General features: G+C 50.0%; 1 protein-coding gene across 1 annotated transcript; it reads right to left on the bottom strand.

The window, feature by feature from the left end:
- Positions 1–71: 71 nt before the first annotated feature.
- Positions 72–22,739, bottom strand: LOC119088441 (scavenger receptor class A member 5-like). Its single transcript, XM_037208273.1, has 3 exons — positions 22,393–22,739; positions 17,603–17,720; positions 72–331 (listed from the first exon to the last, which is right to left on the bottom strand). The coding sequence occupies exons 2-3, from the start codon at positions 17,712–17,714 to the stop codon at positions 72–74; spliced, it is 372 nt and encodes a 123-aa protein (XP_037064168.1). The 5' UTR covers positions 17,715–17,720; positions 22,393–22,739.
- Between the last annotated feature and the right edge of the window lie 218 nt (positions 22,740–22,957).

Raw genomic sequence — 22,957 nt, forward strand, 5'->3', positions numbered from 1 at the left:
TACTGGCTTCAGAGGCTCCACACCCTCAAACAGCCTCCCCTTCCGTCCACTCCACACAGAAACAGGCCACACTACCAAAGATGTTGTCTAATCAGAAAGACCAGCCAGCATCCTCCTCCATGGTTTCCACAGCAAGGGCACGGAGGCTCTGAGTCCTCCTCGATCACCCCCAAAGTCTTGGACACAAAAAGACTGCTCTTACCTGCTAAGATGAAGATACCCACAAGAATCAGGAAGACCAGAAGATAGAGTCCCAGGACGGCATGCTTCAGTGCTGACAGGGAGCCCAGCTGGGTACAGCAGCCACCCACACGCCGTTTGTGACATGGGCCTAAGAAGAGGAGACATGGAACAGAAATGATGTTTGAAAACAACCTCATGAGCTGTTTTTCTCTTGAGGTCTCGCCTCTCCCTCTTGCGTATGGATGTTTATGCCCTTCTGCATATCGATAATACAGCCACCTCTGTCGGGAAGGTTCCAGGACCATCACAAGCTGCTCAGCTTTGCTCTCCACTCACCCTCTGTGAATAACCTGAACAGGTCTGCATGGTCCCCACAAACCCATCTCCAAGTAACAGAAGCACACTAAGAAAGGCTTTCCTGTGCATTCTTTACCAAGCACCATTATCTCGTGCAATCCAGGGAGCATGGAGAAAAGTTAAAATAAGAATTGCTAAGCTCACAAAATGCTCAAGGGATGAAAACGCTGTCTGCACATGCCTGGAGACCTGACTTCGATCCCCACAGAGAGAACTGACTCCATAGAGTTTCCCTCTGACCTCCAAGATGTACTGTGTCACGTGCACCCACACATACATATCGTGCATGCACACATGTTAACAATGATTTTTAAAGAATAGGACTTGCAAGTTCCAACATCTGCAGTGGTTAGGAGCAAATGGGAACGAGCACAAGGCTCTGGTAGACTATGAATGGGGTGCCTGCCCTGGAAGAAGTTGAGGGCTATGTAAGACCTAGAGTTTTGAGACATGCTAGAACAGTGTTCTTAACCTTCCTAATGCCGTGACCCTTTAATACAGTTCTTCGTGTTGTGGTGACCCCCCAAACCATAAAATTATTTTCACTCCTACTTTATTTTTTTTTTTTATTTATTTATTATGTATACAGAAGAGGGCGCCAGATCTCATTACAGATGGTTGTGAGCCACCATGTGGTTGCTGGGAATTGAACTCATGACCTCTGGAAGAGCAGTCGGTGCTCTTAACCTCTGAGCCATCTCTCCAGCCCCCACTCCTACTTTATAACTGTAATGTTTTTACTGTTAGGAATCTTAATGTAAATATCCGATATGCAACCTCCTGGGAGTTGTGACCCACAGGTAGAGAACCGCTGTGCCAGAAGGTGCTGCGTGACTCCTTATCTTTAATGTTGGCAACTAATGAGGAGCTGGAAGCAGCAGAGCGGCATACGCAAAAACAGATTGGGAAGCCAAATCTGATCACCAGCTTGCAAACGTGAGCTTTTTAAATCTACCAAAAGCCATAGTAACCTCATCCTGTGCAGTTAGGCCTCTAGCCTCTGCCGGAGACAAAACAGTGACTGTTGTCATGGGCCTTACAGAGGGTGTGCTCACTTCCTGGGGCTCCATCCCACGTCAGCTAACTAAATGCCTGATGCAGTGTTTGATTTTTCTTGTTGCCGTGACAGAACACCTGACAGAAGCGATAAGGAAAGAAGATAATTGTTTGGTCCAAGCACGTCATCCTCACATGGTGGCAGTTGTGTGACATCACACTGCATCCACAGTCAGGAAGCAGAGAGAAATGAACCGTGGTGCTTAGCTGTCTTCCTCCTTTTTATTCAGTACCGGGATTCCAGCCCATAGGATGATGGTTCCCATATTCAGGGTAGACCTTCCCTCTTCAGCTAAACTTTTCTGGAAAGACCCCCACATGTATACGCAGAGGGGTGTTTCTGTGGTGATTCTACAACCTGATGAAGTTGGCAATCAAGATTAACCATTACAGCTGGGTGCGGTGGTGCACACCTCTAATCCCAGCACTCAACAGGCAGGGGCAAGTGGCTCTCTATGATTTTTTAGGCCAGCCTAGTCTATAAAATGAGTTCCAGGACATCTAGGGCGGCTATACAGAGAAACCTTGTCTCAGGGAGAAAAAAAAAGATTAACCATTAAACCTGTCAATACAGTTACTTGAGAGACTGAAGCAGGAGGATGGCAAATTTAAGATTGTCTGGGCTACATAGTAAGTTCAAGGCCAGCCTGGGTAACTTAGTGAGCCCTTGTTTTCAAAATAAAAATAAAAAGGTGGTTGGTAGTTCAGTGGTGGAGTGCTTGTCTAGCATGCGCTGGGCCCTACGCCCCATGCTCAGCACAGCAAATAGCAGCTACCGTTAGTTAGTGATAAACCTTACATTAGGACTCAGGTGGCATGTCAACTCAAATTGTCCTTCAAGGCAGTCCTTAAAAGCCCACACAGAGACCGGGGACTTACAAACCTCCCTTGTCAATCAAGAGAGGGAGAAAAAAAAAAAAAATGGAGGACACCTTTCCATCCCATCTCAGGACAGTTTATAGTAATCAGTGTACGACATTCTTTTCAAAGCACATTGTCTCTATTTCACTCTCTGCTTCATGGAGGTGACAGGGCCCTCCAGAAGGACTGTCCTTCATAGTCCAGTGCCACTAACTGGACAGGCACTGAGAAAGAAAGGGTTGGCAAGAGAGGCTGAAGTTGGTGAGGCCCTTGCAATCCCTTGGTAGTTTCCCTGACTTTGAGAATCTTCGAGAGCTTGGTTTTCTCTCTTGAGCATCCTTACTAATTCCTGGCCTCTGCTGCTTTTGTTACCATGGGGAAATTGCAGGTGGCAACTGAGGCCTTTGGACCCAAACAGTCCTGGATCCTCAGAGGTGTTTTGACTTGAACAACATTTTCCCATTCATATACTCCATTTTATTGCAAACACTAAATCACTAAGCAGGACGGTTGCACAATCTCACCACAAAACATCAGGCACAACACAAAGCTAACTGCCAAAGAAATAAAAGCCAATGATCATTCTCCTCAGTCCTTAAATGTTAGCAAATTTTGAGAATCGAGCAGGTTTTCCACTAGCATTTGAACAGAGCACATCTTTTTAATTTACCTGAAATTTTCTTTCTAGAATGTTCCATCTCTTTCCATACTAGGATCCAACTGGCTTTACTCTTGGATATGTAGGCTCTGGGAACACTTCATCTACCTCTTCAGGGGAGAGCCACCAGCTTTCCTATTGCCACTTAACAGAGAAAAGCCTGCCCCCTCAAAGAGCCAGGGCAGTAGGCACACATTGTACAATAGTACACACATGGCAGTTCTCATCAGCACAGTGGGAGTTCCAGCTGCCCTGCTCTGTGTCTCCCAGCCCTGAGCCTCAAACCAGACTAGGAGCAGGAAAATCACAGCCACGCATATTGCTAAGTCAAGTCTACCCGTCGCCATTTGTGTGCACACTGTTAGCTTGCCACAGGAGGGTGTCGCCTTGGGCATTGCATGTAGCACTCTACACCCCTTTCCTTTTATCTGTGGCTTCTCCTTAATAGTGAGCACCCCGCCTGTGACAGACCCCTTTGTCAACACACACAAGGAAACTAGACCTTCCTTTGAGATGGTCTGGTTCTCTTCGGAAGTCTGAATTCCTTCCTATACCAAAGAAAACTATTTCCAATGGAGCACAAGAGGGGGGCTTCAGATATATTTCCACAAATGGTTGGACAAGCAGAATATGAATACCATGACAAGAGTCTTACAGAATATGACTTTGAGGGAAGGAAGAGAAAATGAGACAAAGACTAAAACATGGAGGAACTTTTGTTACTGTTGGTCTGTTTGTGTGAGTGAGTGAGTGAGTGAGTGTGTGTGTGCGCACGCGCGTCCAAGAGGTCAACTTTGACTGCCTCAATGCTTGACTTTATTTCATGAGTCTGGTCTCTCACTGAATCTGGAACTCACCCATTTGGCTAGACTGACAGGTCAGTGAGCTGGAGGAGGCTCCCGTCTCTACTGGACTGCAGATGTGCGCCGTCAAGTCTGGCTCCTGACATGGATTGAAGGGGATCAAACTCAGGTCTGCATGCTTCTGTAGCAAGCACTTTACTGACTGAGCCGTCTCCCCAGACCACAGAGAAGCGTGTTTTTATTGTTGCTTGACTTTTTGTTTTTGTTTTTGTTTTGTTGGTTTTTGGGGGGTTTTGTTTGTTTGTTTGTTTGTTTGGGTTTTTTTTTTTGGCTAAGATCAAGTGAGGAGGCATATTTTTGAGCAGAATCTCTATGTGGAAAAGATGGCAAATTTGGGACTTTCTTTGCATACCTATGACTTTCTCAGAAAACATGTGAGGGAGGTATACACATCTGTTTGTTTCATCCTGTTAAGTCTGGGGGGGTTAACATATTGTAGTAGCTAACTGATAGATTTATGAGCAGCTACGGGAGTGAAAAGACATACATGAGGAAGAGACATGGCCTGGTCCTTCCTTGTCAACTTCCTGGTTCCTAGACCAGGCTCAGTACACATCATTCAACTTTGAACAAAGGCAACCACTGCCCTCCTCCAGTAGCTCCCACAGGGCAGAAGAAGGTGTGTGAAGAGTGATGTGGGGCCTCCAGAGTGAGCACTCTGGCGGAAGAGGAGATCCTGATCTGAGGAAGAAACCACCCAGAGGAATCCCATGCCTGTAGGCCTGAAGGACAGGCTTGACTATGGACGGGGCTGATGCCCTCTTCTCCCTCCAGCCTAATGGTGACAGGAGCAGCTGTTGGAGATTCAAAAGCTGAGCCTCTGAGAAGAAAATGTTCTTCCCAACGCGAGAACAGTTCTGAAGCGAGTCCTGGCGAAGCTGCTAGTTATTAAATGTTGTTGTTGCTGTTTGCAGCTGAAGGGACACTGGCGACCAGAGTGATGGAGAAAATGGTGAATGACAAAGAAGAAGAAGAAGAAGAAGAAGAAGAAGAAGAAGAAGAAGAAGAAGAAGAAGAAGAAGAAGAAAGAAAGAAAGAAAGAAAGAAAGAAAGAAAGAAAGAAAGAAAGAAAGAAAGAAAGAAGGAAGGAAAAGAGAAAGAAAGAAAACCCTTCCAAGACAGCAGTTCTCAACCTGTGGGCCATGAGCCCCTTGGGGGGGGGCAGAATTGAATGACCCTTTTTCATGTGTCACCTAAGACATCAGAAAACACAAATGTTTATGTGATTCATAACAGTAGCAAAACTACAGTTAGGAAGTAGCAACTAAAAAATTTTATGGTTGGGGTCACCACAACATGACCATTAAGAAGGCTGAAAACCACTGGAATCCAAGCTCTAAGAGGATTATGGGAAAGTTTTTCCCTCTGACTATGGCCTGTGGAAGAGACAGCAGCATTTTGGAGACCAGGAAGTGGCCCAAGAGGTCAGCAGACGGCAAGGCCAACAGCCCTGAGCGAGTGGAAAACTAAACCCACATAAAGTGACTTAAAGAAAGAGCTCAGTGTGCCAGCATAGGAAATGGTGACCTAGGCTCAGTGTGCCAGCGTAGGAGACAGTGATCTAGTTGAGGAGCAGGTGGATGCTGCTGACCACTGGAGTGCCCCATCTTTGAACATCTGCATCTCCATGCTCCCTGTACTACTTGCCTATGGCTGGGCACCCCAGAGTCTTACATTCTTGTCATCATCCCACTGTTGAAGTTAAATTTATTTAGGGAGAAAACTGCATCATCATCACAAGTGAAGGGTAAATATCTTCCTAGTAGCTAAATAAATATCCCACTATTAAAATGACAAACACACACTTGTGTGTGACTCAGTCACTTTTAGTGCTGCTGTGTTGAACATAGTCACCTTCTGGGAAACTTTGGTGACAATAAGAAAACCACAATTTTCTTTAGATGCTCAAGATTAAGAATGCTCTAGAAGGGACCAGGAAGGATAGCTCCGTCAGGAAAGTGCTTATCTTTCAAGCATGGGGACCTGAGTTTGATTCCCAGAACATGAACGTACCACCGTCCCCCAACGCGAGCGAGTGCGCGCGCGCACACACACACACACACACACACACACACACACACACACACACACTACACTCATACACAAGCCATGGTGGTACAAGTTTATGATCCCAGCACTGGGGAGGTGGAGACAGGGGGATCGCTGGGGTTTGCTGACTAGACAGCCTAGCTTACTTGATGAGTTCCAGACTAGTGAGAGGCCCTGTCTCATGGAGAAAAAAAAGAGAGAGAGAGAAAGAAAGAGGTGGACAGCATTTGAGGAACATCCATGATTGTCCTCTGGGTACTTTTCACACGCATGCACACACACACACACACACACACACACACACACACACACACTCAAACTCATCCTTCTAGCACTATCCTCCTTCTGTGTAACTGTCAGCATGCACCTCCGTCCACCGCACACACCCAGCAGGGCTTCAGGGACAAGACTTCAGGGACAATCGCCCTCTTGTTTCTGGGAGCAGCAGGGCCTGGTGAGGTTCTCTGTAGGAGTGGACACATGTGAGCACATTTATTTTTGCTGGAAAGGTCATCTCTTACATTTGCCTCATACAAATAAATGATTGGCAAATTCTACTTGGCTACCAAATGTACCTTGGAGCAAAATTTTGTTCTGGAAGGGCAAACGAAGGCTCGGCTCCCCTCACATACCCAGGATTTCTGAACCCCACTCGGTGCCCACGTAGGTAAGCCACGTTAGCAAATCCTTGGAACTGAATTCGTTTTCTTCGACCTCCTGGAGGCTGTGATCCACCCTGGACAGTCTCATTCTGATCAGTGATGAGATCACAGATCCGGGGCACAGAAGTGCACGGTTCTAGAGTAAAACACTCGTCATAGCGAGAGAGAATGTGAGGACACATTCTTGGACAGAAAACGAATTGTCTATTGTCAGAATTCAGTTTATTGGGGGAAAAACATCTGATGTCTTTTTTGATAGGGCATATTCAAAATAAGCTTGTCTTAAAGTATTTTATTATTCCCAGGGGTTAGAAGTGTGGAGTGCTTTAATGATGGGAGCAAGAGCAGGCCCAAAGAGTATCAGGCAGCCCAGCCCCCCTCCCAGCCCTGCCACGAGGACAGGCATGGGTGTGGGGCTCTCTGCAGGGAGATTGAAAGCCTCTCTCTCACGGAAGAGCTGTGAGACATGTGAAAGCATTCCAAACTGTCCCTCATCAATATACTCTTCCCCTGAAAACAGAACTTTCAATTTCTCCAAATATAATGTTTCAATTTTTTAGTTATAATTTTAGACCCTTTGGGGAGTTATCTGCTTAGATTTATTTTTCTCTCCTTCTACAAGCACACTTGTAAGTTAAGTCTGATAAGTCAGGATTTTATCTCCAAAGTAACTGGGTGGGAACAACAGCATGCAGGGGATGGAATGATTCCGAACCCACCAACTTGAGTTTTAACAATCACGACAGTCGTGTTCTTTGGGTCTCTTTGGTATTGGTTCCAGGCCCATAAACAGCAGGTGGGGCCCGTTTTATTGCTGGGAGGAACCCCAGTTCTCAGCTCATCCAAGGATCTCCATTAAACCTGCCCAAGTCTGACTTCATTAGAAGCTTCATTCTCACACTGGTTACTCATCGCTCACGCTGTTTTCATTGTACAATATGCATGATGAGAGGCAGCCCCAAATGACCTCTGTCTCTGATGCAGCTGCAACTTGGTGCCTTTGGGGGGGGGGGCGCTCCATTAGGTTTTGTTCATAAAAGTGAAGAGGACACATATGTGGCAGAGACAAAGTCAAGGAAAGCCTCTGGCCTGAAGTGACAGTGGGTTATGCAGTAAGTCTTAGGAGGACCCGGGAAGGTCCTAAACATCTTTGATACAGTGATGCATACAGCGGTCTTCATTGTATATACTTGAGGAATCGCCCCAAACCCTTGCAACCTCAAGAGTGAACAGAAGGCCTTTTGTACATCAGTAAGATAGTTGGGGGCATCTATGTAGCTTTAAAATAAGCCTGGCCACCAAAAAGATCAAGGTACACAGGGAAGGACCAATGTGCAGCCCACCCCTAAACCACTAAGAAGGGGAGAGGGATGAAGGTGATCACCAATAGCCAGTGATTACTCAATCATACTAGCTAATACAGTCTCTCTAAAATCCCCCAAATAGTGGGTTCTGAGAGCTTCCAGATAGCTGAATTTGTGGACGATGCTGGAAGTGGTGTGTCCCAGGAGGTTATGGGGGTTCTGCACCCCTCTTCACTACCCCATCCTGCGTAATGCTTCCATGTGACTGTCGAGCACTGCCCATTGTAATAAATGGGGACACGCAATTAAAGTGTTTTCCTGAGCTCTGAGCCACTGTAACAAATTAGGCTGGAGGAAGGGCTCATGGGAATTCTGGTTTATAGCCAGGGTTAGAAACATGCCATGATCTAGGGCACATGAATGGGCTCTCTAGTGGGTCAGTGTTGCGGTGGGCCCTCCCTCCGTGGGATCTGATGCTGTCTGCCAGAAGATGCTATCAGAACTGAAGTGAATTGGAAGACAGCTAGCTGGTGTCCAGGTACTGCAGAGCTGGTGGAGAGGACACCCCGCCCCCCCTCCACTTTTTGATTCCCCCCTCCTGCTTTTTGATGAGCTGAGCTAGAGTATTCTGTGTTGACTGTTGAGTGGGAGGGTGGGAGAAGAAAAGCCACCACCACCACTTGGTCTGGTTTTCCTATGAGCACAGCCAACTGGGCTATAGTGACCAGCAAACAGGACCCAGCCTGTCCCCAGGCTTTGTTTAGTCCTTGGGGAAGATGGGCCAAAAAAGAGGAGGTGCAAGGGGAGGGGTGGATATAGAAGTGATCACCCCCATCATCCCATGAGTCTGAACCTTTCACGTCCATTTTTAAGAAAAGGAAAGGAGATGATTAAAATGGAGGCGGGGTAGCCTGAGCTAATTCCATGACGACTTCATGGGGCTCTAGGACAGTTCCTCCTAATACTTCCAGATTGTCTTATAATTCTGTCAGTTCCCCATAAAGTTTCTGTGTCCCAAGCCCTATTATCTGTTCCCAAGGTTACTCTGGATAAAGATTCTTTGAAAACAATGGGTGGTTTGTGCTCATTTCCCACTGATGCAAGAACAGCAAGAACTGCTGGCTGCTGTGTGTCTGCTTTGAGAGCCATGGCTCAGAGATGGAAGAGAGTCCAGGGGTGGAGAAGAGCAGACAAGGTAGTCAGCTAGCTACTAAGATCCAAGTGGGATGGAGAGGGCCATGGAGTCTTATACAAAGAATGAGTGGCTTGTGGAGCCTGGTGGGAGGTACCACTAATTTTGTCCCAAATGGAATCATATTATCTCAGGTTTACTTGAAAATACATACATAGTATATGTTTACACATACATATGTGTATATATATTGACTATATTGAATGAAGTTATGCCACTTGGGGTGATAATGCTCTACCCAAGAGCCATAGACTAGCTAACAAAATTCCCAGTGTCTGGCATGGGAAGCCTCCTTTCAAGTTGTTGGTCAGGGGAGTCGAAGAGACTCCCAGAACAATCCAGGCCCTCACCCTTGTTTGTCTCCCAGAACTTAAAGGCTAGATCTCATTGCTGAAGACGCCATGTGCATTTGACCCAAGACTCCAAGGAATAGATCTGGAACTGACCTGGAAGCCACCTCCCTGGGGGGTAGCTGAAGCCTCTACACAAGCTGCCAGGAAAGGAAGCCAGCCAATAGTTGTACCCAGCTGTGAAGCCCAATGACCAGCACGGCGAGATAGCCCCAAGGGTGTAGTAGTGACCCCTGTGTCTTGAGGGCAACCAACAGCCATCTAAATTGGACCTTAGGCAAATTCAACAGGAGAGAATTGCTGTCTGGTACATGAAACCTAATCAGCTACCAACTACCCGTGGCTGGTGAAGCCGTCGATCCTAAAAGAGGACTTAGCATGCCACTTCCCCAAGCCAGCACAGCTCCTAACAACATCCTAAATAATTCTCCTTATGCTCGCAGTAAATGAGCTCTTGCTTCTTCTTGCAGCAGATGGAAACCATCTCAGAAATCTATGGCCAATCAAAATGAAGTGGGCAACTGACCGTGGGGTGCCCAGCCCCAAGTGGCCCCTCTACAGTACACCTCCTACACACACGGCTCCAAGAACACCACAGAAGAGAAGACAGAAAGACTTCAAGAGTCAGAGCAGAAAAACTACACCCATAAAATCCCATAAATTTGGTCATGTAAACAGGGCTGGTCCAATGACAATGTGGGTGGGGGTCAATCTCACAAGGCCCTACCACTCCTTGAAGAGCTGGGGCGATCAATGGCAGCTGAGAGAAGATCAGCTTCTATTAGAACAAGTGCCCTGTTGGGTAATCAGGTTAGTGGTCAGCTCTAAACAAATGGGACGAGGTGGAGGGGAGAGAGGGGGCAGGGGAATGTAAATACAGTACTCACATATGAAATTCTAAAAAATAAAATTTAACTTAAAAAAAAATGAATGAAAGGCAATGCCCTTGTCTTAAAAGGATACTGCAAATATGGGGGCAGGGGGCAGGGGTGGGGTAATGCTGTCACAGGGCGGGGGGTATGCTGTCTAAATGTACAGGGCCTCAAAAAGCACCAGCCTAGGATTCTGCCTCAACGTAGACCAAAAGATCCTCTTCTTGGGCTGGGGAGGTGGCTAAGTCAGGAAAGGGCTTGCTCTACAAATGTAAGGACCTGAATTCACCCTAGAACCTGTGGAAACAGCTGGAATAGTGGCACATGCCTGTAATCCCGGGACAAGGGGAAGGAAGCAAATAGACCCCTTGGGTTTACTGCCCAGTTGTCCTAACCTGCCTGGTGAGTTTCAGGTCAGAGAGATAAACAAGGTACATGATGCCTGGGGAACAACACCAAAGACTGACCTGTGACACAGACACACAAGCACGCACATACATACACATGCATGCACATGTACACACATACCTACACATGTGTGTACATACATACCCCAAAACAAACAAACAAAAAATCCCAGAAGGTCACCAGCTTGCAGAATAGCCCCAAATACCAGTAAAGATCCCAAGTTCCTCTCCTGTCCCTGTCAGATGCCTGAGCTGAAGATGTTTACAAGGTGGAAGTGGGGGACTCACCCAGGTCTAGATCTGCATCATCATTATTGCCAGACCTGTAAAGCATCCCCGCCCCAACCCTGCTGTGATGGGTGAGCTGACTTCTTTGGGCAGAGGAAATCAAGTTTAACATCCCTGACTTCTCTCCCTCAGTTCCGCAGGCAGCTGCAGGCACACGTTGGAAGGGTCACACGGGTGTCTGCTTTGGAAGACCGGAGGGTTGGGCCATTTGAATGCGACTGAGCTTGATGTGTCCCTGAAGGCTGCAGCTGGACCACCTCAACCCCAAAACAGAGCAGGGTGTGCCGCAGAAGAAAGCGCATCATGTCTAAGCAAAGAATAAACACATTTAATTCTGGGTTTGTCTGTGGTGGTGTTCAGCCTCCTCCCCCTCCTCTTCTTCCTCCTCTTTCTTCTCCTCTTCCTTCTCCTCTTTCTTCTCCTCTTCCTCCTCCTCTTCCTCCTCCTTCTCTTCCCCCTCCTCTTCCTACTCCTTCTCCTCTCCCTCCTTTCTCTTCTTCCTCCTCCTCCTTCTCCTCTTTCTCCTCCTCTTCCTCCTCTTTTTCCTCTTCCTCCTCCTCCTCTTCCTCCTCCTCTTCCTCCTCTTCCTCTTTCTCCTCTTCCTCCTTCTCCTCCTCAGGACCTCTCTGTCTTTCCCTTTCCCCACCTCCCCAAGTGTTTCAAGGTCTCTCAAACAGGTAAAGGGACACATGGGACCGAGTGTCTACTGCTTTACATGGTTCAGTCACATGATCCTCCTCTGGTCCTGGGAGGACAATGACATTACTGTCATTTAAGGATGAGGACTCTGAGCAAAGCTCCCCACCCAGGGCAAAAGACGACCCTCTCTTACACACAGACTCCTGGGTTTTAGAAAGGTAGTCTATGCCAACAGGTGACAAGGATATGAGACACTCTCCAGGGACAGAACAGGGTCCCGGAGCTGCCACCACCCTTGGGTCTGAGGATGTCTCAGGGATGGGACAGAGGAGCTGGAACTCGGAAAGAAAAAGCTCTCCTAAAGAGGACCCCCAGCCTGAGGCAGCCCTGCCGAGCAGGCCTTGGGGAGTAGTATACACCCGAGCCCCCCATCTCCTCCTGCCAGGGTCCCCCAGTACCTGAACCCAAGGGGACATGAGACAGGCTACAGAACAGTGGCAAGTGGACCAGGGTGGGTACTCAGGCTCCCGCGCCTAGCCTGAGGTCTGCGCCCAAGCTCACAATGGTTGTGTGTGGCCCATGATCTGAAAAACTACAATTCTTTCCCCCTCTCTAAGCCTCTTTGGGGAGATGACCCCTTGGGTCATCAGGCCACCAGCAACCCCGGGTGCTCACACCTCCTCTACCAGCGCTTGGCTCTTTGCTCTTCCTCAACAGGACATGTCCCTGGGTGTCACAGTACTGAGTGAGTACTTGTCACACAGCCCTTGTCTGCTCTAACCTGTAAAGGGGGGTCACCCTAATGCCGCCCTCAGCTACGCCAAATGAAGCAGTGATGCTTGCTGGATGGAAGGTAGATGTAGCAGGTCCCCTGGGAGAATGATTGAATTTTATGGGGGAAGGAACGTGGGACCAGAGAGACCAGGCTGCAGGCATCCTGCCATCACCAGAAGCACGTGTAACTCATTACCTCCCCTGGCTTCCCGTGGGCAGCCATGGATGACGCCACACGTGCGCTGGGGCGGGCTGAGTCCAGGGAGAGAGCAGGACTATGTTTTTCTGACACTAACACCTCTCTTGGGGCCTCACAAACCGCTTGAGAGGAGGCGGGCCCCAGCCAGGCGCCTTCCATTCCCAGGCTGCCTCTGAGCCCAAGATCCCGCCTAGAGAGGCCCCCAGTTGGCTGAACAGGCAGGGGAAACTAAGGCTGGAGGCGGGAGGTTGAAGCAAGGCTGAGGCAAGGGATGAGAAGGAGCATGGGAGGGAAGGAAGGAAGAGGAAGCAGGCCTGGCTGCCCCCCGCTTTGAGTTTCTGTTTGGAGGGCTGAGCGAGACCACATGGCAGAAGAGGCCTTTGGGGGTTTTTCTGGGACAGCTCTTCTAAGCATTTCTGCTATAACATCTCCTATGCAATTGCCTAGCAGGTTCTAGTCCCTGCCCTTAGCCTTCTGGTCTACAGTGGGCTCCAGGGAGGCTGCTGAGAGGTAAGACATAGAAAAGAAGACAGAACCTCAGAGGTACAGAGGACCGGAACTACCAAGGCCATCGGGGAAGGCGGACAGCTCCACAGATGTAAGGATGAGATGGCGCCCATGTTTGAAAGTGTGTGTGGGGGGGTCAGGGGGGCTTTCATGGAGGGGACCAGTGACGAGCCACAGTCCCTCCGCTTCCCTTCCCACCTGTGAAGTACAAATCAAAAGGAATGAAGGCAGGGAGGGGGAGGAAAGGGCAGAAGCTAGGAGCAAGCAGAGAGGAAGAGAGAAGGGAGGGGAAGAAACAGAAGGGGCGGGAAGGAAGGGGGCAGCAGTCGTAAGTAATAAACGCAGCAAGGTGGTATGGGAGATGCTGTTGGGGAAACGCCCCTTCCTTTGCACTGAGGACACTCCCTGGGCAAGGGACCCCCCCCAATCCAGCATGCAGCATGAGGCTGTGACCGTCAGACCTGGTGCTGCTTCCATGCTCTGGAGTTCTGACCTGAGCCTGCAAAACGGGAACCCTCGACCCTGCAGCCTGCACAAGAACCGCCGGCTGGTTTGAGGAGACAGCTGCCTGTGCCTTTGTCCTTTGTCCCTGATGCTCTGGCGAGAAGGGTAGGGGGCAGCGATCAAGGAAGGGGCAGTACCAGTGCAGCCGCACATGCTGGCTGGCTGTGTGAGCATCGTCTTCCCATGAGCTCCTGCCTAGGACTCTCCTGAGTGAGCCCAGCGCAAGCCCGTGGCAGACCCGGGCCACACCCCTGAAGGTAGCCTCCCCAGGTCAAAGGCAGATTCTGTGTCTTAATTCTCACCCACCTCCTAGTCAATTTCTCTATCAGTTCAGAATCCAGAGATGAGGATCAGTCACTTAGCAGCATCAGTCCACTTTTCAATTTCTTTCCCAGGAAGAAACCCTGAATTACGGGCAGGGAAGCCCTGAGTCAGGCTTCAGTCCATTACTGCTTGAGTGGCCTTGGGTGAGTCATGTGCTGTCACTGAGATCTCCTGAGTGTCCACCACCTACACAGTGTCTGGAGAACCCAGAGAAGAGCCTGTCACCTCCCCTGGCTTCGAGTCATACACACACACACACACACACACACACACACACACACACACACACCACCCAGAGAAGAGCCCAGCCAACTGGAATACACAATATTTTATGCAATGATTGGTTATGGGTTTGTGTCCCCCAAAAGTCTCAGGTGTTGAAGCCTTGGTCCCCAGACACTGGATCAGATCCTTGAGAACTGAGAGGCTCCTGAGGGCCCTCGCGTAATTGGTGGGTAGGCACAGTGATGGGCTCATAACTTGATGACATCATTTGTAGGTGATGGAAACTTCCAGAACTTGGGTCAGCTTGGAGGAAATAGGTCATTGGAGTCTTGCCCTCGGGGGCTGTAACTTACCCTAGGCTTATTCTCTGCTTCCTGGCCACCATGGAGTCAAAAGACGGCCTCTGCTACCTACACTCCCACAGTCACGATGCTCTGCCTCACCTCAGGCCCAAACAATGGATCCAGTCAACTGGAGGCTAAAAGCTCTCAAACGGTGAACCCAAATGAACGCTCCCTCCTGTGAGCTGTGTCTGCCGGGTGTTTTGTAACAGTGACTGGACACCAACAAACAATACAAGCTCTGAGACCCAAGCAGGGCTGTGCCCGGGGAAGTGGTCCGTGGGACTTGAGATGGTGGATGGGACACAGGTCGGTGAAGAGTGTGAGGTGGGAAGGCTGTGGCTGCCTCAGGAAGCGTGTAAGAGCAAGAGGGTCCAGACAGAACCCACGGACTCTCGCTGGGAGGGATGGGGCAAGGAGGCCAAGACAGAACCCAGAAAGGATGCAGCCAGGGCCAGGCCTCTGTCCAACATGAGTATTTACACTCATGGTTCTCATTTATTTTATTGTTTTCTAGACTTCTCTGAGTAGCTCTGGATGTCCTGGAACTCACTCTGTAGATCAGGCTAGCCTCAAACTGGAAAATCTGCCTGGCTATGCCTCCCTTACAAATGTTACTTTTTAAAAAATAATTTATTCATCTTATTTTATGTGCATTGATGTTTTGCTAGCATATACTCCTGTGTGAGGGTGTCAGATCCCCTGCAACTGGAGTTACAGACAGTTGTGAGCTGTCATGGGGTACTGAGAATTGAACCCGGGTCCTCTGGAAGAGCAGCCAGTGCTCTTAACCACTGAGCCATCTCTCCAGCCCCCACCCACAGTTCTTAAAGTCCCACCTGCAGTCAAATCTGAGTCACACCTGAACAGCTGGGCTATGCTTTGAGGACCTTGCTCCATGCCAGGACTCAAGGGCCAGCCTCCAACAAGAGGAAACACAGGCCCCCTCCCTCTTTCCTCTCACCCTACATTTTAGGAGGCTGCCCTAGAAGGGGCTTGGAGTTCATCCAGCACTTCTCAGTTTTAATCTCCTGAAGGCCTCTGGGACGGACCTGGCTCAGGCTCCCCCGCTTCGCCAGCTCCTTCCAGTTTCCTCTTCCCTATCTTGGCCTCACGCCCCTTGTTCCCCTGTTTTACTCTCCGGAGAGGAAGATCAAAAAAGTATCCGGATCCTTCCAAAACAGATCCAATCTGGCTCAAGTCTCCCGTTTCTGCGTCCCCTCCCAGAACCTACCAGCCAGGGGCCAAGAGTGAAGGAATGCAGAAAACTCAGGAGCGGGCCACAAAGGCTTTTGCTTGGCTGCTTTTAGATCCCAAGGCCCTTGTGCTCCCGTCCTTAGTTCGTTAGCTCTTCCGTGAACAGCTGAGAGTGCTCGTCCTGCACGGGGCCTGGGAGGCATCCGGGAACAAAGCAGCCCTCCTACTTTGGAAGAGGTGCCAGGCCTCCGCCAGCCCACGTGCTCACCATGTGAGCAGAGAAGACACAGTGTAACAACTGTGCAGAGTGTGTGAAGAGAGAAAAGGTTGTGGAAGCACGGAAACGAGAGGTGGAAGACAGAGGTGGGCGGATAGCGGGACAGGAGGCAAGAAGAGCAAAACCCAGAGTTCCAGAGGCCTGACTCCAGGGGCAGTGACCTTTGGTGGCTCCCTCCGCCTACCCTCAACCCCAGTGCTATCTGGCCAAACCTGGCCTCTCTGCTAATGTGCCAATGAGAACCAAACCAAGTCAAGAGCAAGGGTCAGCATCACCCTTGCTGATATCTTGAGTAAAGCAACACACACACACACACACACACACACACACACACACGCACGCACGCACGCACGCACGCACGCACGCACGCACGCGCACGCACGCACACGCACACATGCATGCACTCACACACATTCTCCCTAGCCTTCCCCAAGGAAGATGCTGTCTCCAGAGCACACACAGACACTGACTGAGGATAAAATGTGGCCTCTGCCACCATACCATATCTGCCGTGACACCCTCAAACTGTGAGTCAAAATAAGCTCTTCCTTCCTTAAGGTGCTTTTCTTGGACATTTTGCCACAGCAGAGGAAAAGTGGTACAGTCATTCTCCAGCCCTTTTCCGGAAGACATTTCCCTGCTTGACGTCAAAATCCACACTGAGGGGACTGCTCTCAAGCCTGCTCCTCCTCCCACCAGCAAATGTGAGCTGTCTGAGGGCAGGCATTGGTCCAGTTTCCCTCCAGAGCACCCCTGACATCCAGCACACAGACTAGAACCCTGAGAGAGCAAACTGCTAAATGTCCCCAAGGCTGGGCTGAGGAACCCTCACTCAGAAGCTCAGATCTCCTTGTCTGTCGCTCCTGCTGGGGCTGTCCCCTCCCGCCTCTCCCAGACACGTCTTCCTTTTCTACAGCTGCTCCCGTGAGGAGAAAGACAAGAACCATCGCTCCTGAGAGGCAATTGACAGGGTGTCGTGTCGCAAAGCACAGACCACAGTGTGGACAAGGCGCTGTCTCTAGGTAGCCAACCTGAAGTCTTTCCAAAACAACCCTCTCAGAAGTGGGACAGTGTTCTCCTCTTCCACACAAGCCCCGTGAAGAGTGGGTTTGTGCATGGAGCAAGTTCTATTAGGTACCTACTCAACGACAGTACAGACATTCATTAAGTGCCTGCTTGCTGGTGCACAGGGATCTGGTGCTGGGAAAGCGTCCTGGTTCCTCTGTCTCCATTCTGAGGAACAAGGCAATTCCGTGCCGGCACCTCTCTGAGGGGCTGGTGAGTTATAGAATCTGCAATGTGTTGTTCTCAGTCTCAACAAGTCCATCCATAAAACGGGTCCTCACCTTGCTGTTAACATAGGCTTCTTAAGATGAATGACAGAAAACCCAGAGAAAAGACCTCCAAAGATAGAGTAGCCACTATCTGCAGAGCTCAGCAAGGAGGACCAGAGGCTCTGGGGCCACCAAGGCCGGGTGGAAAGCAAGGGTCCCCGAGAGCTAGAAGTACTCACCATCTTCACACAGGTTCAGCTTGGACAGGCTCCTGCCGTCGAAGGGCTCCTCAAAGACAGAGCTGGTGTCCCGGTCATTCACAGTGTGCATGTACATGGCTTTGTTGTCCATCGTGTCCTGGAGCAGGAGAGACATCAGATATAGTGTGAGGGACAGAGGAGACACGAAGTCAACTATGTGGAAAACAAACGGTCGAACCAGGTGCCTGTCCACAGGACCCCCAGCCTGGAGTGGGCCCTTTCTACATCTAAGGAGCTAAGTGTACCATCCAGGTCCTTGGGACCCCTCCATCTCCAGCCTTTCCCTGTTCAGTGCTACAAGGCCGAGCTCTGGACAGTTTTCAGCATGGGAATCTTTCCCTTTTACAGATCTCTGTGGGGCTGGAGCCTTAGGCTGGAGACACCAAGGCCATCCTGGACAGCACTTGAAGGAAACACTACTATCCACATGGTGACTAGTGAGCAGCGTTTGCCGAAGATGCTCAGCCTGTGGGTTATGACCACTTTGGGGTGGGATGACCCTTTCACGAGGGTCACCTAAGATTATTAGAAAACACAGATATTTACATTATGATTCATAACAGTAGCAAAATTACAGCCATGAAGCAGCAATGAATCTAATTTTATGGCTGCGGGTGGGGTCACCACAACATGAGGGACTGTATTAAAGGTTCATAGTGTCAGGAAGGTTGAGAACCACTGAATAAGCCATCTGCAGCTTAGGAGGGTCAGATAATTGGATAAGGGAAATTAGAAGCACAGATGGATTGAGAGTTCTAGGCTCAGCTGAGGAGGTGAGATGGCCCCCTAGCTCCACAGTGGGCCATGGCAGGAATTCATCTCCCAGGGGGTGAGTCTTAATGAGCAACTGTTAGCCAGGGGACTTCTGCCTAAGTGACCCCCCAAGGCGGAAGCAAGGGCTTGAGCTCCCGACGTGGGAAATCCTTTCACTTGAAGTGACCCAGGCATGGTGTTTGCACAGCAGTGAGACCCACACCGTCCCGTCCCGTTCTGCTACGCACAACTGTGTGGCTGGAAGGCCATCTCAGAGCCCGTGGGAGCTGCTCCAGGGCAGAAAAACATTATGAGACCCAGGCTGGAAGGGATTTTTCTGAGCGTTTCTAAGATGCGTTTGCATTCTTTGTGTAATGAGAAAAATCCTTTTTAGAAAACCAAATTGCAAAGTGTTTATTTACACAAAACCCTCTGGCTTTTTCCTCACATATATGGCCCGTCAGCACAGGTCTAACTGGCCATACGTTCATGTTGACTTGCTTTCCTGGTGCTCTTTAGCTGTATGGCTATTTAACCAAAATAAAGAAGGGGGGAGGGGAGGGGAGAGAAGGGAAGGGAAGAGGAAGGGAGGGAAAGGAAGGGGAGGGGAGGGGAGGAAAAGGTGGCAAAGGAAGAAGAGAAATCAGATGGGGTGGTGTCTATTTTTCTTTAAAGTGAATTTTGGAAAAAGAAAGTCCCCAGGAAGATGGGTACCATCCCAGCATGGAGGAGACCCACTGAGATCCTGAGAAACAAGCAAGGCCCCACAGCCTGGGTGAGATGGTGCAGCGCCTGGAAGATCCTAGTGGGGAGACCACGTGGGTCTTAGGAGTCAACCCTTCCCTCTTTAGAGGCAGGGCATGAAGGAGGCATCAGTGGGGATGAGGAAGGGAGGCAAGCCCAGAGGAAAAACATGTGCTCTCTTTTCCTGACCTGAACTTGGTCCCCAGAGACTAGGCCTTTAGGGCTGAGAAGAGGCTGGGGCAGAGCAGTGGCTGCTCAACTGCCCTTCCAGTGACCCAGGAGTGATGGAGTCTTCTGCTCTACCGCTCCAAGTAATGAGATGCCACAGTCTCCACACATTGGCTCACTCACCTGGACACACACACACACACACACACACACACACACACACACACACACGCATTCAGTTTCTTGGTCTTTCTTCCAGTCTATAGAAGGGTCAGAAGATGAAGATGGTCCTTGGGTCTACCAGACTGTCTCATAGACAGATCCCACCCAGCCTCTCTGTGTCTCTCCCCATAGTGTCCAGTCTGCTAGTCTCCTAACACTAGTTCTCCATTCACGCCTTCCACCCAGCAAGGGCCTCTAGGTGGGGCACTGGGTGGCTCCAACCCTGCTCAGCTATAGGGGATCCTCCCTGGTCTTAGGATGTGTGTGGTCCCTTCCCCTCTGGCCTCGATCTCGGGGAGCTTACAAAGCAGAAGGCCACTGTTTCTGCAGCCCTCACTCTGCCAAAGGCAGCGGGGTCTACAGTCAGAGATTCCCAGAACCTGCAGGGCAGGGAACCCTACTGCCACGCCACCTTCCTTCTCTCCCAGTTGGCTTCCCACTGGGATCTGGAATGTGTCCACAAGGCAACCCCTCCTAGGCATCCTTCCCACCTTTTGGCTGGACTCAGCAGCAGCCTAGGGGAGCTGAGAGAGGGGGCTGGGGCCGAGCAGGTCCAGATGTGAGAGGGATGAGCTTGGAAATGCTCAACTCTTCATTACTTGGAAACAAAATGTAAGCATGTTCTGCCTGCCCTGGTTTTACGTGGGGCTGTGTTTTCTCCTCAGAGTCGGGAGCAGGTCCTGGACTCTGAGACCCTACCTGCATTCTCGAGCATGCCACAACTGACCATCTAGAGAACTGGTAATCGTGCAAGCTGCTAGTGCATTGTAAACACCCCTCGGGCCTCAGACAGATTGTCCTCAGGGACCTCCTGGGGGCTCCTTCTGGGAGCACTGTGAGCAGAGCAGGAAGGCAGCCCATCATTTTACCATTCTCATTTTAAAGATAACCTAACCAAGACCAAAGAAGCAAGAATGATGATATTTGAAAAATTAGAGTGAAAGAGGCAGTAATTAGATCATTCAGGGGTCCCCAGGCTCAGCCATGGTTGCTGTATCAATGATATACATGTGTGTCAGTCACTTTCAGTGGCCATCTTTAGGGCCACTATAAGGCAGCAGAGATGAGCACACCTTGGAGGGCCAGCCAGAGCACCTCTGTAAGGGCGTGATCAGAGGAGGGAGCTGGAAGGAAAAACTTGGGCAGTGAGGGGGCCATAGGTCCACTGGTGCTCAAGGAGCCTGGACTTCAGTTCAGCTGATCAGAGGGAGGCCACCCTGTAAACAGGGAGGGGCATTCTACTGACCTCCAGGGGGTGTTATGATTCATTCCCCACCAAGTGTGGGGTAGGGCACAAGCACAGCTTCCAGAATCTCTATCTGAGAGCTAAAGGTGCCCTGGGACAGCCTCACAGCTCTCCATAGGTGTGGGACATCCTCACACCCTCCAAGAAGGTGTGGGACATCCTTCACATGCTCCACACAGGTGTGGGACATCCTTCACATGCTCCACACAGGTGTGGGACATCCTTCACATGCTCCACACAGGTGTGGGACATCCTTCACATGCTCCACACAGGTGTGGGACAGCCTCACATGCTCTGAACAGGTGTGGGACATCCTCACACCCTCCAGCAGGTGTGAGACAGCCTCACACCCTTCAAGCACTTGTGGGACATCTTCACACACTCCGCACAGGTGTGGGACATCCTTGCATGCTCCGCACAGGTATGGGACAGTCTCACACACTCAAGCAGTTGTGGGACATCCTCACACACTCCGCACAGGTGTGGAGAGAGAGTCAGCTCACAGCACAAGGGCTCCTTTTTTTACCTATCAGTTTGGGAAGGTGGCCCAATCTGCTGACCTCTTTCAGCCTTCTGTGCATCACTCCTGTGATGTGAAGTCTGCTCTCCCGATCCCCTCCCTAGAGCAAGGGGACAGTGAGCACCATGGGAGCTGATGCAGGAGAGAGGACTTTACAAACAAACTCTTACAGAATAGCCAGGGGACAGGGTCCAAAGAGAATCCACATCCTCATTGGTTCGGGGGTCTCAGAATCCTGAAGACTCCCCATGGCTCAAAAAGTCCTAGAAATGAAGCTGTATGGAGTTCCCTTTTGGAAAAAAAAAAAAAAGGAACCTCAAATGTAGCATAAGACTGAGATTAGGACCCAGTTCTAGAAGTTTCTCTGGGAGTACCAAAAGGGGTGAGATGAATCAGGAGCCTCACTTGAAACTCTGAATCAATTTTCATGGGTTCTGGCTTCTAACTCTGCAGGGCTTACAGTTTTTCTTTGGATTGCCAGATTTCTAAAATATATTTAGACCAAATAAAGTCACTGCAAATGTGGCCTTTGAGAAAAAGTTGGTAGGCAGATCTTTCACCCTTCCATCTTCTAACTATACTCAGTTCTCTGGATCCTAACTCACAGCTGGAGAGGTGCAGATGCTCCATTTATAACCTCCTGCATCATGCATCCAGCACAGATGTGTGCATGTGTGTAGATAGATACACATCATATATATATATGTGTGTGTGTGTGTGTGTGTGTGTGTGTGTGCATATATACAACACACACACACACACACACACACACACACACACACACACACACACACACGGCTGTCCCTGACCCGTTTACTCCCTGAATAGGCTCAGGAGCTATGACATGATAAGATAGCCAGAAATACCACTGAAGCAACAGCATCCCTCTGGCGTCAGGATGCCGACTCCTACTCTACATCCCTAGCAGCTGGGTCCTGGGGCCCAGGTGTCTACAGGCTCGGATCACCAGGACCCTCCCACCTGAAGCAGGCAACTCCAGGTTCCGTGTCTGCAATAACTCCCAGCACTCTGCTCCATCAGCACACCGTTTCCTGCATCTGCCTTTGGGGCATTATCACCCAGTAGCTTCTAGATCAAAGCATAAGTAAGACTCACCTGCGTGCTTGTGCTGAGGCTGGAGCCCCGTGCCTTCAGTTCCCAGCAATTGCCATGGTAGCCAGAAAGCTGACTGCTACCCCACGGAGACCCAAGCAGTCCCTTGAAGCTTGTCCCCACAGTCAGCCAAATCCAGGTGGAGTCATAGAAAGAGGCTGCGGGGTCACCCAGTGACTTATCTCAGGTCAGGGCCACAGGTTCACTGCTGTAGGAGAACCACTTCGACCTGGTGGCTGAGTGAGGGGTCAGCACCTGGGACACCCTGTCCTGGTTCAGCGGTCAGCCTCGGAACGCGATCCGGAGATGTTCTGTGGAGGCTCCGCAGCTCTGCTAGGTACTGACTGGGTGGGAACTACTCCAACCTCCAGTCTTTATTTAAAAAAAAAAAAAAAAAAAAAAAAAAAAAAAAAAAAAAAAAAAAAAAAAAGTTCTTAGAGCAAGGCTAAATGGAATCTGGACCGCGCTCTCCCTCTTGTGGCCATTCTCGAAATTACAGCTCTGCCCCGAGCTTCCAACACCAGCCCGCACAGCAAATCAGCCTTGGCTTTGGGACCCAGCGCTCCTC

Source organism: Peromyscus leucopus, chromosome 9, assembly GCF_004664715.2.
Source record: "Peromyscus leucopus breed LL Stock chromosome 9, UCI_PerLeu_2.1, whole genome shotgun sequence".
In the NCBI taxonomy this organism is placed as follows: domain Eukaryota; kingdom Metazoa; phylum Chordata; class Mammalia; order Rodentia; family Cricetidae; genus Peromyscus; species Peromyscus leucopus.

Bases quoted from the DNA above. Each gene is read 5' to 3' on its own strand.
- LOC119088441 (XM_037208273.1), bottom strand. From the start codon at position 17,714: ATGGACAACAAAGCCATGTACATGCACACTGTGAATGACCGGGACACC. The intron at 332-17,602 runs GTGAGTACTTCT...TCCTCTTCTTAG, and splicing joins GCTGAACCTGTGTGAAGATG to GCCCATGTCACAAACGGCGT.